Source organism: Tachyglossus aculeatus, chromosome 25 (assembly GCF_015852505.1).
Source record: "Tachyglossus aculeatus isolate mTacAcu1 chromosome 25, mTacAcu1.pri, whole genome shotgun sequence".
Taxonomy (NCBI): domain Eukaryota; kingdom Metazoa; phylum Chordata; class Mammalia; order Monotremata; family Tachyglossidae; genus Tachyglossus; species Tachyglossus aculeatus.
This window is the reverse complement of record NC_052090.1, coordinates 14,462,285-14,478,769: the sequence shown is the minus strand read 5'-3', so window position 1 is coordinate 14,478,769 and position 16,485 is coordinate 14,462,285. Positions and strand designations below refer to the sequence as shown.

Below are 16,485 nucleotides of genomic sequence, written 5' to 3'. Positions count from 1 at the left end.
AGGGTTAGAACCCACGATCTCTGACTCCCAAGCTCAGGCTCTCCCCACTAAGCCATTCTGCTTCTCTGAGTAAATATTTTTGAGGGCAGGAGTCAGGAATCATGTCTACCAACTCTTTTGTAGTGTGCTCTCCCAAGCACTTAGTTTGGTGCTCTGCACCCAGTAAATGATAAATAGGATGGATTGCTTGATTTATGGGGTGGCTTTGACTCCAGCCTTCCTGCTGGCCTCTGCCTTTAAGTGACTTTTGCTCCCCTCTCCCCTTCTCTCTGGGCTGTGTGGCTCAGAGCCCAGGTGCTTAGGGCAGCAGCCACCCCTGCACAGAATTCAGCCTTGGTCCTATCCCAGCAGTGGTGGTGAACTGCAGATGCGGGATACGGTAGGAGAACAAGACGGTCTTAAATGCCGTGGGCAGATAATGCTGCTTCAGCCCCACTCAGCTTCACAACATCCGGCCTTCCAAACCTTTCAGGCTTTCAGTTTCTTTTGGTTTGTGTACCTAGTTTGGATGGAAAGAGAATCCAACCACTTATTTTTCATTACTAAATTGGAGGTTTTCAAAAGGCATCTTTATCCAGTGCTGTGTGCTGACAGGCTCAATATTTTGAAGACCAATCTCAGCCTAACTGTATTCCTCTGAAGTGAGCAGATCGCTTGATTATGGGTCAGTGTATTAGAAATTCGCCAAATCTTCTTGAGCTCAAAAAGCACCTCTGTTGTCTCAGATTCCCCGTTGCAACAACTCCTCCACATCATAGTGTGTGCTCTGGGTCTGGTGAGAGGTGTGCACATAGTTTGCTAATAGTTAAAAACCTACAACTTTGAAAACAGGAAAGCTGAATTACATCAGAGAGAAAAAAATGTCCTCACAGGCTCATTTTGGCAGTAGAGTAATCCTTCCACATCACATTTTAGTGAAACAAATTGTTACATGACAGCAGATAATAGTCGTATCACAACTGGGATAGCTGTGGTCAAGGCAGAGGCCCCAGATAGCAGTGCTGCTGACTTATAAGGATTTTTCCTGAAAACCTAAAATAGTCTTTTAGAACATCCCCATCCCTCTCCTATGACGTTCTGCAATTTAATGAGTATTTTGCTATATGATAACTTCCTTGTTTTACTGTTGAACAGTTTACAATGGGAATCTTGATGGGCTTAAAAACAGTGAAGCTACAAAATTAATATCTTAATGGAAAATTCATGCAAGCCTAGTTTCCAGGGGGATATTACCGTTACAAGATGCAGAGGGCATTCAGAAGGAAATTTGTTTTCACTTAGTGAGAGACATTTAATGGCTTTAGTTTCTCTAGGAAATCAGCTTGGTGTTAGATTAACCTGCTGAGGGGGAGGAAGAGGACAATGTTAATTAGTAGTTCAGCATGATGATAAAATACATTGAATTTTTCAACACGGAAATTTCTAGGAGAATGCTATCCCTTGCGGTAATTTTCCAAACACCGCCTTTGTCTTTTGTTAGTGTTTCTCAGGATCACTTCCGTTTTCTCAAGGTTGTAGCCTTCCGTGAGCTAATGTTACAGTGCTTCTGAACATTATAAATGAGACATAATGGAGCCAACACTGAGCCCAAGTCAGAGCCCCTATTCCTACCACATTTCCCTTTCAAACCAGTGTTCCTCACACTGGAGGCCATGCGGTGGAGGCTGCAGCTGAAGGACCTAAGGCAGGATGCTAAGCCACTGGATGGGAATGACATTACTGCACAAGGGAGGGAGATCTGGTTTAACTTAATCTGTCTACCTAAATTCTGAACAATATTCAGCACATACCACTTAGTAGGTACCATAATCAGCATTCAGTGAGACATTGCTAGTGGACAGCAGGCCTTTTTTCTCTTAAACCCTAGTATTTTGAAAGAGTGCATTGTATCCCACGGACCATTGGGCAAATGTTCAGTCAGTCAATCAATCCCTGATATTTATTGAGTGATTATTGTGTGCACAACACTGTACTAAGTTCTTGGAGAGTACAATAAAATTGGTAGATGTGCTCTCTGCCCATTAAGGAACGTCTTCTGAGATCACTGTGCAATTACTATGTGCAGAGCACTGTACTAAGCACTTGGGAAAGTACAGTACAACAGAATGAGATATATTCCCTGCCCTCCACGAGCTTACAGTCTAGAGATATTCTGAATATTTTACTGAACAGCTGTTGGGTGGGATTGGAGCAGATTTCAGTTTCTTCTATTTACCTTAACCTCTCCCTGCTTGGGGAAACATTTCATGGCCCTTCTCCATGCCAGGAGAGCCTTCTAGAATATGCTTTTTATTTTTCTTTCTGTGGTGATGTGGTGGGAACATTGTCCAGAAAGACCAAGCGGGGGTCTTGGGGAAGACATGCAAGTCTTCTGAGAGGTCACAAGATGAAAGGGTTTGAGAACCAGTGTTTTCAACCCTGCAGCATTTCCTGCGATTCTTATGTCTTACCTGGACTAGCACCTTATTGTTTCTCATTGCCAATATTTTTCTGGCTATATTTAGAGGCGCTCCAATATGAATTCTCTTATAAGTGCCAATCAGATCTTTAAAAAGGCCAAAGCAATTATTGTTAACAGTACCTTTGGTGTTTTTCTAAACGTATTTCTACTGATCGCTTTAGGGTTTTCCCTTCTGCACAAATTACAAGCAGCTGGCAGACATTGATTTAACAGTTCCAGTTCTGTGATGGCTGCTCCATTATAAAAATATTTTTTCCTATTAAACATTGCTAAATCCATTTAGCACATTGATTATACATGAAATAATTTTACAGGCAGAAAAGTGGGCCTTTTCTGCCATCTTATTGTGCATGACAATGCTTTCTATTATATGAACTGTGTAGTGATTTAGATGATTTACTGCTGTCTTTGATGTAGGTTCTATAAATGCAGTGATAACCTTAAGTTCACCAGCAGCTCTTTTTAGATAGGCTGTGGAAATTGTCTTAGGAAGGAAAACTAAAGCCAGGCAGAAGTGAGATGGTAAACTTTTTCATTTTTGTAAAACCTCCATATTTCTGATTTGAACTTCAAATGACCATCTTCACAGATAGTTCTAGTTATGGCAGCAAATGAGTTCTCCCAAGAAGTGGGTGTAGATGGAGAGTAGAAAGGGACCCAGAACTGAACCTTAAGGGGCACCCACAGTTAGGGGCTGTGAGTCAGAGGAGAATCCCACAAAATACACTGAGAATGAGTGGCCAAAGAGATAGGAAGAGAACACAGTGTCAGTGAAGCCGAGGTTGGATAATGTTTCCAGGAGAAGGGGTGGTTGATGGTGTCTGAGGCAGCTAGCTGAGGGGTTGAGTAGGTTTCGGGTGGAGTAAGGGTTGTTGGATTTGGTAAGAAAGAGATCATTTGTGACCTTTGAAAAGTGGTTTCTATGGACTGAAGGGGACAGGAGCCAGATTGAAGAGCGTCGAGAGAAGTGGATGATAGGAACTTGAGATAGCACCTGTAGGCAACTTGCTCTAGGAGTTTGGAGAAGAATGGTAGGAGGGAGAAGAAGTGGTAACTAGATGGTCAAGGAAGGGTTTTTTTAGGATAGAGGAGACATGAGCATGTTTGAAAGCAGTGGGGAAGAAGGCATTGGAAAGGAACAGTTGAGGAGCTTTGTAGGAAGAAGCAACATGGCCCAGTGGAAAGAGCATGGGTCTCGGGAGTCAGAGGACCTGGGTTCTAATACCAGCTCTGCCAATTGAGTGCTGTGTGACCTTGGACAACTCACTTAACGTTTCTGTGCCTCAGTTTCCTCAACTGTAAAATAGGGATTAAATACCTCTTCTCCCTCCTACTTAGACTGTGAGCTTCATGAAGCACACGGATTCTGTCCAACTTAATTAACATGTACCTACACCAGTGCTTAGAACAGTGTTTGATACTTAAGTGTTTAACGAATACCTAAATTTATGTTCCTCTAGAACTGGAAGCAGAGAGTTCATGCAGTCTTGGGGGGATGTGTAGAGTGCAGGGCAGGATAAAAAAAAAACTGGAAAAGCCCTCTCCCCTCAACTGGCCTTTCAAGGTGCCACTGACAGATGTTTTTAAAGAAGTCTTATCCCTGAGGTCTCACAAGGATTCCCTTGAAGTGGCTTACTACCCTCAGACCCCACACACATTTACACTCTCACTTTCACACACACACACAGAGCAACTGCTGAGACAGCTGAGACAAGGTGGCCAAAGCAACCAGCTCCTGCAGGCCTCAATATGAGGTTCTTGTTATTGGTCACTATTACTGGCCACTACTGTCTATCCCAGTGACTACTCCCAGAAATGCTTGGGCTGCCTCATGGGCTCAAAAACCCCGGTTAACAATCTCTGACCCATGGCAATGCTTTTCAACAAGTAACAACCGGTGATGGAACACATTCAGAAAAGAGAAGAGAAAGAGAAGCCAAGCATATTTATTTCCTTGTCTTCTACTGGAGAATGTCTTTGTGGGATTATAATAATATAATATATACATATATATAATATGTAATAATTCATAATAATAATAATGTATTTGTTAAGCGCCTCCTCTGTGCCAAGCACTGTTCTAAGCACTGGAGTAGATACAAGGTATTCAGGTTGTCCCACGTGGGGCTCACAGTCTTAATCCCCATTTTCCAGATGAGGTAATTAAAGCACAGAGATGTTAAGTGACTTGCCCAAAGTCACACAGCTGATGAGTGGTGGAGTCAGAATTAGAACCCATGACCTCTGACTCCCAAGCCCTTGCTCTTTCCACGAAGCCACACTGCTTCTCACTAAGCCATGCTGCTTCTCAAAATACTGCTTGAATAAATCCAATTTAATGGTCATGAAAGCTCAATTGTCTCAGTAAGTAATAATCTCAATGTGTGAATTAGGCACCTTTGAAAGCTGCAGTAACTCTTTGAGGCCAACAGCATTCTTACTAGTCAATAAATTATACCTTCAGGTTGCTATTTAATAACTCAGACTTGGTAACAAACAGCCTATTGAATCGGAGTGAAGGTATTAAGAAAAATAAAGTTTACCTGAGGTTGGAAGTTTCTCATACCTTTTAGGTTTGTACTTTGAGAGTGCCGCATTTCATTAAACTAGGTTATCATTGGTTTAGTTTATATTACTCCAGTTCTCCCCATCTTGCTCCTTCTTCAGATAAACAAGCTGGAGGCTCGCCTGAGGCAGGAAGGGTGCATGGACAGTAATGGAATCCAACGAGGAAACAATGAACACTGGATGAAAGATGACTGCATTAGCTGTATCTGCAAGGTACGTGCTATTGAAAGGTTTTTTTTCCTCCTTTATTTCCATTTTTCCTCTGCTGTCCTGCCTTTTAAAGCAGCCTGCAGTGAAGAATTAAAGGAAGAAAGGCCTATTCCTTTGTAGCCAGATTCCAGTGATACCACTGAAAATTTCTGTTCTACTGATGCCCTCGTAAGAGTCTCATCAAAAGGTTTTCAAACGAACATCAGTAAATTCTTGTATGCTGATGACTGTGCTCTAGAGACCTATATAAGAAGACAAGTTGCAGACCGTGAACTGCTTTGAGAAGTCAGTGAAGTGCTTTGGATTGACAATAAACCTGAAAAAATTCATTAAATGTGCTAGCCGATAGTAGGGTAACCATACAAGCACAGATCTTCATGAGCAACATAGAATTTATTTTTGTCATCAAATTCTGCTAACTAGGTTTATACATTATCCAATAATGCATGAATATGCAAAGACTTAAAACCAGAATTTAAAAGGAGGGAGTTTGACGGTCAGTGGCGAAGTGGATAGAGCAAGTGCCTGGGAGTCAGAAGGTCATGGGTTCTAATCCTGATTGGCCACTTATCTGCTGGGTGACCTTAGGCAAGTCACTTCACTTCTCTGTGTCTCTGTTACCTCATCTATAAAATGGGGATTGAGACTGTGAGCCCCATGTGGGACAGGGACTATGTCCAACCCAGTCACTTTGTATATACCCAAGCTCTTAGTACAGTGTCTGGTGCATAGTAAGTGCTTAACAAATACCACAATTTCCATTATTATTAGCATTAGGAAAGGGTCAACAGACATTTTAGATATCATGAGGTAAATGTGGAAAAGCTGTTTATAGCCATAAACAGTAGAGAGAAAACTGAGGCACACAAACTAGCATGAAACGAAGCAATTAGAAGAGCGATTGCTCTCTCTGAGCAGAGGCTTTGAGAATATTGGGGTGCAAGAAGGCAGTCTGAAAAACAGTGGCAGGCCCTGCCAATGGCGAAGTACAATTTTTACGTGCAATGGGTTCGTTGCACAAAAATCTTTTTAATCTCCCTCTCAGGCATAGGAAGGATCGCACTTCCAAAAAGAACATGAACCCGGGAGTCAGAAGGTCATGGGTTCTAATCCCAACTCCGCCCCTAGTCTGATCTATGACCTTGGGCAAGTCACTTCTCTGGGCCTCAGTTCCCTCATTTGTAAAATAGGGATCGAGACCAAGCCCCATGTGAGACAGGGACTGTGTCCAACCTGATTAATCTGTATCTACCCCAGTGCTTAGAACAGTGTTTGGCACATAGTAAGAGTTTAACGAGTACCACAATTGTTATTTTTATTATCTGTCGATTCACACTTTGCACAGGGGTCTGTCAGCATGTTCTAGTAGATAAAGCCTGGGACTGGAAGTCAAAAGGACTTGTGTTCTAATCCCAGATCTGCCACTTGTCTGCTGTGTGACTTTGGGCAACTCACTTAACTTCTCTGTGCTTCAGTTATCTCATCTGTAAAATGGGTATTAAGATTGTTAGCACCACATGGGACATGGAATGTGTCAAACCTGAGAAACATTTCCAGTGCTTAGTACATGCCTGGCACTGCACATATTAAACATTTAACAGATACCATAAAAAATTAGCTGGCTTATTATTTTTGTACTTAACGTTTAGGTTGATGAGGTAAGGCTTATTAAGTGTTTGCACTGCAACTTTGGTATTCAAGAAATCACCCACCTTTCCTCTCTGTGAAAATGTAAAATTTCTTTATTCACTGTAAGGCTGCTTAGTATAATAACCAACTGTCGACGCCCAGAGGAATTTGCTACTTTAGAGGAGGCAACCTTTACACATATCTCAGTCGGTTAAAATGAATCAGTATGAATTAACATTAAAAAGTGAATTATAACAATTGATGTATGAAGCGATGAGGGCAGTAAAAGTGCTTCCTGTTGAGGAAGGAGTTCAGCAGTTTTTCCTTCTGTGGCCACAGCTGAGACTCCTAACTGTGACTGTGGGTCACGTGATGTGACCTACATGGTCACAAAAGGCCCATCAGTAGCATTTCTTGAGAGTCTATTGTGTGCAGGGCATCCCACTGGTCACATTGGAAAAATATCAAGAAATAATAAAAGGCAGGGTTCTTGCTCTGAAGAGCTTACAGTCAGTTCAAAATAATGTGCTGGTGTCTCCACCCAACCCATTACTCCTCCTGGAGTAACAACTCCCATGCTTTTCTACTGAGGACAGGATTTCAAGGAAGCCCAAGACAGGTAAGCCACCCGTGCACTGAGTAGGAATACTGTGTGGCAGCCCTAAGGTCCCTGAAAATCCCCCATTGAAGAATCTAGACAGTCCTAGACTTATGACATTTCCAGTTATAATGAACAGTGCATAAAACATCTCTAAATGTACTTTCACCACCATGCCCCGCCGTTCCTGGTTTTTGACCTGACAACACTAGCTTTCGTCATGGTACTAACTTTGTTTATCCCCTACAGCAGGTACAGGACTTACTTGGAGGTAAGATGGTTGCAGTGACTGTCCTTGGGGACCTGGAAACCTTGTCCCCTCCACGTTCCCCTATGTCTCCCAACCTTTCAGGCTTTGCACCCTGTTCCTCTCCTCCTCTTTAAACCTTTGCCCCTTGTGTCCCTGAAATTGTCATGTTTTCCTGCTCCTCTGTATGTCCTCTCCCTCTCTGCCAAATTCACCCCCATCATTTCCCTGGGATATCCCTACAGCCCTTAACTACTTCTATGCTCAGAGGTGCTTTCTTCCTTTTTTGGGGTGTTTTTATAGTACAGTGGGTATTTGATTTTTTTTAACTCGTTTCGTGATCTGTTTGACCTCTTCCTGGTTGCAGTCCCTCCTCCCCATCAGTACAGTCCCATCTGAGGGGGCTGCCCCGAGGAAGGGGAGGAGACCTGGGAAGGAGGTGCTGTTATTTTCTCTCCTTCTTTTACCTGCAGCCCTAGGACTACTACGGCCCTGAGGGCTAAGCTGGGCTGGGGTGAGGTTAGGGCTTGGGGGGAGGGCATGTGTAGCCTGATATCAGACTTCTTCCTCTGTACTGACCTCTCTGGTCCTCCCAGTTAGAGCAGACCAGTGGGGAGGTGAGGGGGGGAGTGCTGCTTCCCCAGGAAAGGGACTAATCTAGTTGTGAAACAAATTTAAATTACATTTCAAAAAGTGGTGTCAGGAGCAGAAAGAGGGGGCAGGCCATAGTAGGACCTTTAGGATTGGAGGAAGTGGGGGGACAATTGGCCCCACGTGGGGTTGGAGGCACACAGGAATCATTAGGAAGTGTGGGGAAGGGGGAAAATTTAAAGAGAATACAATAGTGGGGGGCGCAGGAGGACAATTTACCTGATTCCCAGACAGAATCCACCAGAGAAAGATAACACATGCGTTTTACTTCCACTGGAGTAAACGTCAGCTACTCTATGGTGGGACCTACCTAATTTAATATAAGTTACTGTAGCTATATTTCTCATCTGTAATAGGGCTGAGTAGCCATATCTGGGTAATTTTGGTCAAAGTAAGCAATCTGACCTTGTTCCTGGAACCAATTTGCCATTTATAATAATTTTCCTAGGATAAATTGATTACAACTTGTGTTTCAACTTAAGATGAGTTTTCAGAAACTGCTTAGGTCATAAAACCAAGAACCACCATTATACTGCTCAACCTTATTGTGAATAGGGCTTGAAAAAGTGACTAAAAACCACTGTCTTTAATCCCACCTAATCCCACAGCTGGCTTTATTCAAATCAGGAGTTCTTAAATAGTAACACTAGTGAGCTTTCATTTTGCAGTTGTATGTAAATAAGCCAGGTACAATTGGCATTACTTTGTTCAATGAAATTGGATATCTTAATAGCATGATCAAGTTACTTGCTCAGGGTGACACGGTTTTCCCAGAGGTAACAATGACTAACCATCCTAAAACAAAAATGACTTTGTTTTGAGCCTTTCAGTGGCTGAAAACTAAACAAAAGAGAAGAAAAACTTACTACCAGTCTGTAGATGGATATTGCAGTAGTATAAGCTGATAATCGGGAGGCATTTTAATTCACAGTCTGTCAGTGTTGCCAAGACATGGTCATTAGATTTCATTAGTTTGGAAAGTTCAGGAATGCTTTTTCACGCCTGCTGAGAAGTAAGTCAATATCATCTTGTGAAAACTGAATTAGCTAAAGACACCATGGAGGGACTCAAGGTCCAAGGAGTGGCAGCTCAGTGATTCCATCAATGGAACTCGTCAGTTGTACTAAGTGACAGATCACTGCAGCCTCTAGCTACATGATGTTGAGTAATGGACTGTATTGCTGTTAATGCCCTAAACTCTTGTTAGTGATACAACCGACAGAGCCCCAAGTAGACAGCATAGTTCTGGAAACTGAAAACGTCTGCTTGATCCTCTGTGTCAGCAATACCGCTAACTAGCAGGGCAAGAAGACAATGAGTGGCATTAGACAGTGGGTACCTTTGAGGCACCAGGTCACTGTCAGGACTTTAGCTGACACCAGCTAAGTTACTTGCTCAAAGAGCTTTATTTATAGGAAAGTAAATATTGCATCCTTAACATTTTTAGAGTGTCCAGCCACCCTAATGGATGGACTATCTATTAAAGCCTGAGTGTGATCAGGTTAAGGATGCACACGTGGTGGAATGCCGATGCTGGAGAGGGGGTGCAGTCGAACACCATTTTAAAGCCTCTGATACAGATCTGAACCATCTGTAGGAACCCATCCACACAGGAGCATGAAGGGTGAGTGAAGATGGCTCACTCTCAGCAGCAAGGGATTCTGTAGATATGGCACAACCCCATGTGCAATAGTGAATATTCCTTCCATCCTATAAGGGCTGCCAAGGTTTGGACACCTGGTTTTTGTTCCAGTTTTTGAAGAATTGCCCATAGCCAGCAGAAGCAACCTTGGTGAAAGGTAAGACTTCCTAGGCCTACTGGTCCCCAACCAAGGTCTCCCAGCACGGGAGCCTCTTTGAACAGAGGCTTTGGGAAGTACAAGTTCCTAAGATGCTAAAATCAAAAACAGCAGCAGAAATGGCAAACAGCAAATCCACCGTACGGCAAGAGACAACCTTCATCTTAGCAAAGTAAGGATGGGATCTGTTCAGTTATGTCTTCAAACACAGTTTGCTGATGTTAGAACCATCCTCATCCAGAGGAAACGTGTGTGTGTATGTCTGTGTGTTTGGGGGGCCAGGATGGGAGCATAGCCTAGTGGAAAGAGCACAGGGATGAGAGGAGGCAGGAGATTTGGCTTCTGGTACCAGCTCGGTGATTTGCCTGCCCTATAACCTCAGGCAAGTGATTTAACAAAGCCTGCCCTATAACCTCAGGGAAGTGATTTAACTTCTCTGTGTCTGTTTCCTCATTTGCCAGATGGAGATTAATTCCTGTTCTCCCACCCCCTTAGACTGTGAGCCCCATGGAGGACAGGACTATGACTGATGTGATTGTATTGTATATACTCCAGTGCTTAGCATGGTGCTCCACACATAGTAAGTGTTTAACAAATATTACATTTGGGTGCCAGAAAGATTCTCCCTATGGCTTCCCCTATTCTCTGAGAGGATGTCTCTCAGGGCAAGAGTATTGTTTAGAGAACTATAAAATGGGATGGACTAAATGGAATTAAGCGGCTTGGAAGAGTTAAAGGGAAAATGTGCTCCTTTCTTACCTTATCAAAACACATTCCACATTGGGCTGAATATTCATTCATTCAATCAATCATATTTATTGAGCACTTACTGTGTGCAGAGCAGTGTACTAAATGCTTGGGAAGTACAAGTTGGCAACATATAGAGACGGTCCCTACCCAAAAACTGGCGCTCAGTCTAGAAGGGGGATGAATATGATATTTACACTGCAAATTAGGCAAGTAGTAAACAAGTTGACAATCTCATAAATACTTCTGCTCTAGACATTTACTAACATTTGTCCTTTGCCTTTCAGAGCGGGCAGGTGACTTGTTTGGTGGAGAATTGTCCTTCAATAGACTGCCCAGACCCCATCACCTCAGAAGGAAACTGCTGCCCAACCTGCAGAGCTACTGGGAAGCCCATCAATTCCCCCGAACACCTTTAGCCGACATCAGCCAATCGGGTCTGAGCCCTGGATCCTCCCTGCCTGCACTAACATATTTGATGTGAAAATGCACACAGATTTCAAAAATCAGGTCAGTGGAAGCATTTAAACTCAGTGGACCTGTTCTGTCCAATTGACTTCAGTATTGCTGGAAATAATGCAAAAACAAACAGTCATAAAACTTGCACTGGAAGTCGTTCACAGTAGTAAATGCTCTCAATACTGCCTCTGAAAGTTGTAAATTATGCCTCAAAAATCTTGTATGGAAATGCATATTTTCTCCTTGCTGTCTCTTTTCATCAGAGTGGGGAAATGTCTATAGCATTTTGCAGTTGTGAATAGTGAGAATGTGTTTCATTTGGAAACAGGAACCCATGCTTTAACAAGAGTAGATTTGGACTGAGGGAGGAGTCTAAATGGTATTGAACTGTTTTCTACAAGATGACCTGCTATGGTGGGGCTTTTTGTGGGGCATGTGTTCCCCCTTCTTTCCATGCATTTGAAAAATAATCAGCAGTTTCAGTTTCCCTTAGAATTAAATTCTATAACCTTCTTCTAGCTCACTAAAGATACCATCAAAACACTCCTTAAAATTAGAAAAAAAAATCCTATACTATTCCAAGTGAAATGATGATTAGGTTTTGTAATTAGGTGCCTGGGGCACATCTCTCAAAGAACTGTTCATTTTTTTTCATTTGTATTTTTGTATTTGTTACATGCTTACCATGTGTCGAACACTGTTCTAAGCGCTGGGGTAGATACAAGTTAATTAGATTGGACACAATCACTGTCTCACATGGGTCTCAAAGTCTAAGTAAGAGGGAAAACAGGAGAACTGAGGCACAGAGATGTTAAGTGACTTGCCCTAGGTCACACAGCAAGCAATTGGCAGAGCTGAGATTAGAACCCAGGTCCTCTGTCTCCCAGGCCCATGTTCTTTCCACTAGGCCATGCTGCTTCTCAAGCTTGCTAAGTATATAATCGACTCTAGAAGAGCTAAACCAACAAACACAAGAGATGGTAATATAACTTCCAAAAGACCTGCCTTCTGCTGTCCAGACAATATCTGCCAACACCCAAGAGAGTTTGTAAATTTAAAGCACTGCATCTGTGAGGTGTACAAAGGAATACCAAACACCAAATTAGAGCTCTTTGCACGGAATATTAAAATTATTGCTTTTCCTCTTAGAATGGGTTCCACCCCTTCCACCTCCCGGCTTTTTACAAAAATTGAACCCATCACACGAAACTCTCCATGCACTACGAAGTAAGGGATGTTGTTTTGTTCCATCTCGTGTTTTAGAACATAGAAGTCAATTTTTCTTATTAGTTATGGAAAAAAGTTCTCATACTTAAAAAGACGTCCATGGCTTTACTGAAATACTCTGTTGATGGAAAACTAAGGATCAGTATTTTTATACTATTACTATTTTTGTAACTTGGGTGCCTGAAGTCCCAAATGAATTGGTCAAGCTGTTAAATTTTCAAGCAAACAATTTAAAGGATAGACTGTGTAGTACATAGAATTATAGTCCATTTAAATGTAACTGATTATAGGCTGACTGGTCTTGCTGAGCCAGTAACAGAGTTTGATGGGTGTCCTGGGAAACCCTAAAACATATACAAATATCCCAGAATTGGGATAGATTTGTCTAAACTGGGCGGCTTACCTTGCACTGATCCCCACACTGCATGCATGCTCTCTCTCCCTCCTTCCTTCCTTCCCTCCAGACATGTGGCTTCCCACATCTGGGATGTTTCCTGCTCACTATAGTCCATTTAGGTACCCCACCATTTGAAGACAGACAAACAATCAGTCAGTCTCTGATTGCAGGGAGACTAAATCAGTTTTTCCCTTCCCAAGTGCTCTCATGATTGCCCAGAAGGGAAAGGGACATACAAACAAATGATGTTGAACAGATGTTCCAGACTTCAGGAAAATATGATCAGGCTACTAAAGGTATATATTTTAAAATATTAGAAACCACCTTTTACCAACACTCTACATTTGTGTCTCAGTAAGCTCAAAGTTTGGTCTTGACTAGGAATCCATCAAATTTCAGTGCATGTTGTACTTGGAAAGATGCTATAAATATGTTATGTCCACACCATTGATGTATTTCTCTGTTCTTCAGAGGAAGAGGCACAGCTTATGACACACCGATTATAGATCAATCTTGCCATCATTACACTTATCTGTAACATTTTAGATTTTGTACTCTTAAAACTTTATACTGTAAAACTGACCTAAGTGTATGTCAGTTTATCTTAATCTGAATGGATTTGATTACTTTATATGTTTTTATAGCTTACTGTAGAGAATCCATCAGGAAATGAATCTTTATTAAGGACTTTTTGTATAATCAAAAAAATGTTTAAATCATGAAACACTGTGTAGTCTAATTTACTCTCATTCCACTGAATGTTCTTATTGAGTCTTGAAAGATGAAAAAGTCTTGGGATTTTTGCACAAGCGTGTCTACTGGCATGGGTCAGATAGTCATCTTAGAGGTTGGGACACTTGTAATGTTTCCTCTTGAATGGATAGAGTCTATGGCCACCATATTCCCTATCTTTTCCTTGTGGACTGGAGCATAGAAGCACTCAGGGGTTTGTTTTGGACTGTCTACCCGCTTTTCAAGAAGCCCCTAAGGGCTCCCTCATGCCCCTACCAAGAGGAGAGAATCAGGATCCATGGAAACATCTGCATGAGGTGAGCAAATGTTTTGGTGGAAAATGTTGTCTGCCCTAACGTGCCGAGAGAAAGGAGAAATCCTTCTACTATTGGTGGTGAGCCAGGAGCATCTCAGTCCATCCCTAATTCTGCTACCGACTGGGTGGTGCTCAGAGCCCAGGAGGCTGGACTGTCTGGATCCTGGGATTTCCTCATCAAATTGGGAGATGCCAGAGTCACTCAGTTGGCACACCTGAAGGGCAATTCCATGTGTGACTGCCCTATCTCCAGAAACTGATCCTTTGTTAGGCTAGTAACAAATCACCTTCTTTTAGCCCTGTTAAGGAACAGGTAAGACCATGAACATCTCCAATCAGCCAATGTGTTCTCCAAAGGAATTTAAAGAAAACAAAGACCTAGGGCGTGAGGTAAGCCTTTTCGTTCCCCAGCCTAACTTCCCTTGGCCTGTACAAGAAAATGACCCAAACTTGGTGAAATGTGCTTTATTGAGTGCTTACTATGTGCAGACACTGTACTAAGCGCTTGGGACAGCACAATGAAACAGAATTAGCAGGCATGTTCCCTGTCCATATGTTCCCCAGCGCTTAGTACAGTGCTTGGCACATAGTAAGCGCTTAACAAATACCACAATTATTATGTTCCCAATAGCCAAGATACTGAATTTGCTGATCAGTTATATGGAATATTTCCAATTGTTTAATCCTCAGTGAAATCAAGCTCACATATTTGCATGGGGGAATTTTATCAGTCAGCTTTTGCATTAGAACGTCACTTGCTTACTTACCCGGAGCAAGCATATGTTTCTGCCCACCAAGGAATAAACTGTGCTGATTTCCTGGCCAGGGTTTTCTGTGTGGTAGAACTACTGGGGAACAGAAGACTTAATTCAGTTTGTGGATTACAGTGTATTTGTTCATCTTGGTACAGTTGGTTTCTTTAGTTTAATGTTGAGACCATTATGAACTTGGAATGTTATGCCATTTGGATAAGGCATCCCAAGTTCACATTATATAGTCTAAAGCCCTAAAACTCTTTTGGTTTGTATACAAAATTCAAGCCCAGTAAGACTATGAATCATTTTGAAGATGCAGTTTGCACAAAAATCCAACCTGAATTTTGAAAGAAATGCTTATTATAAAAGGCAGTATGTGTCTTTTGCAGTTTATTTTCCAGGCATATTATTTGTTTAAAGATCAGTCTGAATGGAGACTTTTCATAAAAGTTAAAGAAATTCATAGTGTTACCTTATGAATAAAGTGAGGGAACCTGTGGAAAATGCAAGAGGTGGTAAGTGTTGTATTTAAAATGAATTTTTACATCTTGGTGGTTTGTTGATGTTTGTGTCAAGCATCAGAATGATGTTTAAAAATGAATTCAGGATAGGATTCTGTGAATGGAGTCAGATGAGCCATCATCTTGAGAGCAAGAACCCAAGCAAAAGAATTGGTTATAGTGCTTGTGGCTTGCACAGTGCTTGCTACTTGCTCTCTCATTTTTGATAGTCATGTTCTCATTAGGACCCAGAGTGCAGCACATTGTAAGGACATGTGCATGCCAACTTGTACTTCCCAAGCGCTTAGTACAGTGCTCTGCACACAGTAAGTGCTCAATAAATGCAATTGATTGATTGAATGTACAATCTTCCTCCACTCTAGCTATCTAAAGGTGGAATTGGGAAGAGAATCTAGGTCTCCTGTTTCCCAGAAAAATGCTCTATCCACTTTATTGACGATAGAAGAGTGAAATTCATTCATTCATTCAATCATATTTATGGAGTGCTTACTGTGTGCAGAGCACTGTACTAAGTGCTTGGAAAGTACAATTCGGCAACAAACAGAGACAATGCCTCCACAACAATGGGCTCACAGTCTAATCAGGGATGTGACTGAGGACTGGACAAAAGCTCTCCTACTCAGGGCGGTTTTATGCAGCAATAGTGTCTTGGACAAACTGTCTGATTTTCTTGATCTGATATTGTGGATGCTTCTTTTCCTTTCATCTTCAAGAGGTGAAAAGAGCAACCAGAACACAGTGAATCCACCTGTTTTCCTCAGGTAAGGACCTCTAATTAGTTCACTTATCTAAAAAACTGGGGTTTCTGTGTGCCCGTGTACCATGCAGAGCAGTACAAAAGGCTTTCAAATTTTTTGTTATATAATGCATAAATTATGGCATCATTATTGTCTAAGGAAAAAAGGCCTTTGAATTTCAAGTTTTTTTAGCAGTTGGATGAGAAGTACAAATGTTTTTTGATCTTATTTTTTCTACAAACAGCAAGTGAAATATAAGTTCTTTTAAACATTTAATTGTTGGCGGCAAGCTGATCTTCCATTTATTCCAAATAAAATTTATATCTGAATGTGATTTTTAGAAAAGCATGTGATCTTCTCTAAACTGTTCCAGGGAACATTATGAAAGAGCATAGCTGTTTTGTAAGTATTTATGGTGCTTTTATATTCTA

General features: G+C 41.8%; 1 protein-coding gene across 1 annotated transcript in view; it reads left to right on the top strand.

Annotated features, from left to right (window-relative positions):
- PXDNL (peroxidasin like) overlaps window positions 1–12,076 on the top strand; it is a 244,176-nt gene extending 232,100 nt beyond the window's left edge. Inside the window, exons 22-23 of the mRNA XM_038766521.1 lie at window positions 5,129–5,242; window positions 11,198–12,076. Of these exons, the coding sequence (XP_038622449.1) occupies window positions 5,129–5,242; window positions 11,198–11,329 (246 nt within the window). The 3' untranslated portion in view covers window positions 11,330–12,076. The remainder of the gene's footprint in view (window positions 1–5,128; window positions 5,243–11,197) is intronic.
- Window positions 12,077–16,485: the final 4,409 nt, after the last annotated feature.